This window comes from Eimeria mitis, genomic scaffold (genome assembly GCF_000499745.2).
Source record: "Eimeria mitis Houghton genomic scaffold, Emh_scaff462, whole genome shotgun sequence".
In the NCBI taxonomy this organism is placed as follows: domain Eukaryota; phylum Apicomplexa; class Conoidasida; order Eucoccidiorida; family Eimeriidae; genus Eimeria; species Eimeria mitis.
Window position 1 is genome coordinate 7,611 of NW_013572927.1, and position 2,037 is coordinate 9,647.

Genomic DNA, 2,037 nt, shown 5'->3' on the forward strand with positions numbered 1-2,037 from the left:
GCACGAGCAGCAGCAGCAGCAGTTGAAGCAGCATAAGTGTTAAGAACTCTGCGCTGTCTTACTGCCACTTCGTTATTTATTTATTTATTTATTTATTTATTTATTTTTATTTTTATTTTTTTATTTTTTATTTGTTTAGATGGATGGAGAGAGCAAACGCGAGAACAAAAAAGAAATACACAAAAAACGAAATGGCCCGCATTCAGAAACTCGTCGAAACAGCGCATGCAATGTGAGCAGCAGCAGCAGCAGCAGCAGCAACAGCAACTGCAGCAGCAGCAACTGCAGCAGAACCAACTACAGCAGCAGCAGCAGCAGCAGCAGCAGCAACTGCAGCAGCAGCAGCAAAGGAAGAATTGGTATTTGTCTGTGCATATGTTATAAGCTTCATGCTGCGGTGTATGTACACAGGGATCCGCGTATAAAGCTGCAGAAGGAAGAAGAAAAGAAAAAAAAAGAAGAAGAGAAAGCAGCACAACTCAGAGCCAAAGAAGAAGAGAGAAAGGCAGCAGAAGAAAAAAAGTAAACGCCAATATATTTTATATTTTTTATTTTTATTTTTTTTTTATTTTTTTTTATCTTTTCTCTCTGCTGCTGCAACAGCAGCAGCTTCATTCTCTCCCTCTGTTCTTTCGTTTTGTATTTGCTTCTATTGTCTCATGCTGCTGCTGCTTCTGCTGCTGCTGCTGCTGCTGCTGCATGCGTTCAGGCGTCAGGAGGAAGAGGAGGCGCGCCGCAAAGAAGAAGCAGCAGAAAGGCTGCTGAAGCAGCAGCAGCAAGAGCGGGCGACACTAAAGAAGTGGTGGGGTTTTGGTGGTTTTATATTTTGTTTTTTTTTTCTCTTTAGGGTTTAGGGTTTAGGGTTTAGGGTTTAGGGTCTAGGTTTGTTTTATTTTTTATTATTGATTTATTATTTTTTTCTGTTTACTTATCTCTCTCTGCATCTCATTGCATGCAGCTGCACCCAACACTGCAGCAGCAACCTGCTACTAACGCCCAAACCTCTGCTGCTGCTGTTGCTGCTGCTGCTGCTGCTGCTGCTGCAGGCGCCAGAGCTTTCGCTGGCTGTACAGAGGAATGAGTGAGGGGGAGAAAGAAGAGGAGCTGCTGAGCCCGCTGCAGCTGCAGGAGCTGAGCGCAGCACTGGCGTTAGATGAATTGAAACAAATCCTAGGCAAAGCACACCAAGAACTCCATCTACACGTCAGCAGCAAAAACCACACTTGCTGCTGCTGCTGCTGCTGCTGCTGCTGCTACTGCTTCTGCTGCTGTTATTCCTGCTGCCGCAGCAGCTCTTACTGGTGCTGCTGCTACTACTACTGCTGCAGCTGCTGCTGCTGCTACTGCATCTGCTAGTACCACTACAGCTGCTAGTCCTGCTGCTGAAATTTCTGCAGCAGCAGCAGCAGCAACAGCTGCTGCTGCTGCTGCCGCTGCTGCTGCTGTGTTGTAAGAGGCGTGGAGTGTATGCGTGGCTGTGCAGGGGCCCACTGAGGACGAGGCTGGTGACCCCCCGGCGCTGCCTGAGAAGATGGAAGCAACAAAAGAGCAGCGAAATGTTGTTTTATGTTTATACGCAAAAAGATGGGAGGAAATAAAAAAAGAAAAAATGCAAAAAGAAAAAGCTGCTGAGCAACAAGTGCAGCGGATGCAGGTCTGGTCTTGCTGCTGCTGCTGCTACTCATTATGATGGTGATGTGCTGCTGCTGCTGCTGCTGCTGCTGCTCTTTTCCTTCTCCTGCTGCTCTGCTGTTCGTGATGCAATGCTCGCTGCTGCTGCTGCTGCTGCTGCTGCTGCTGCTGCTGTTTTAGTTGTTGCTGCTGCAGCGTGAGCATGATTTGCAGTTCATGTTTCTGCATCGGTGTATCTATTGTATAAGTGTGCGTTTTCGCGTATTTTTTTTGCATAAAATAATATTTTTTTCTGTGAATAATATAATATAAATATAATTTTAATGTTTTTCGTTTGAATAGGAGGAGAAAAAGCGGCAAGAAATGGAGAAAAAGAAAGCAAGTTCAGCTGTATGGACACCTGAA

General features: G+C 45.7%; 1 protein-coding gene across 1 annotated transcript in view; it reads left to right on the forward strand.

Moving 5' to 3' along the window:
- Positions 1 to 225: 225 nt before the first annotated feature.
- EMH_0013120 (DnaJ domain-containing protein, putative) overlaps positions 226 to 2,037 on the forward strand; it is a gene marked incomplete at both ends in the record, with an annotated part of 4,819 nt that continues 3,007 nt past the window's right edge. The window contains 6 exons of the mRNA XM_013499743.1: positions 226 to 359; positions 412 to 522; positions 710 to 799; positions 1,074 to 1,203; positions 1,484 to 1,654; positions 1,975 to 2,022. Coding sequence (XP_013355197.1) covers positions 226 to 359; positions 412 to 522; positions 710 to 799; positions 1,074 to 1,203; positions 1,484 to 1,654; positions 1,975 to 2,022 — 684 coding nt within the window. The remainder of the gene's footprint in view (positions 360 to 411; positions 523 to 709; positions 800 to 1,073; positions 1,204 to 1,483; positions 1,655 to 1,974; positions 2,023 to 2,037) is intronic.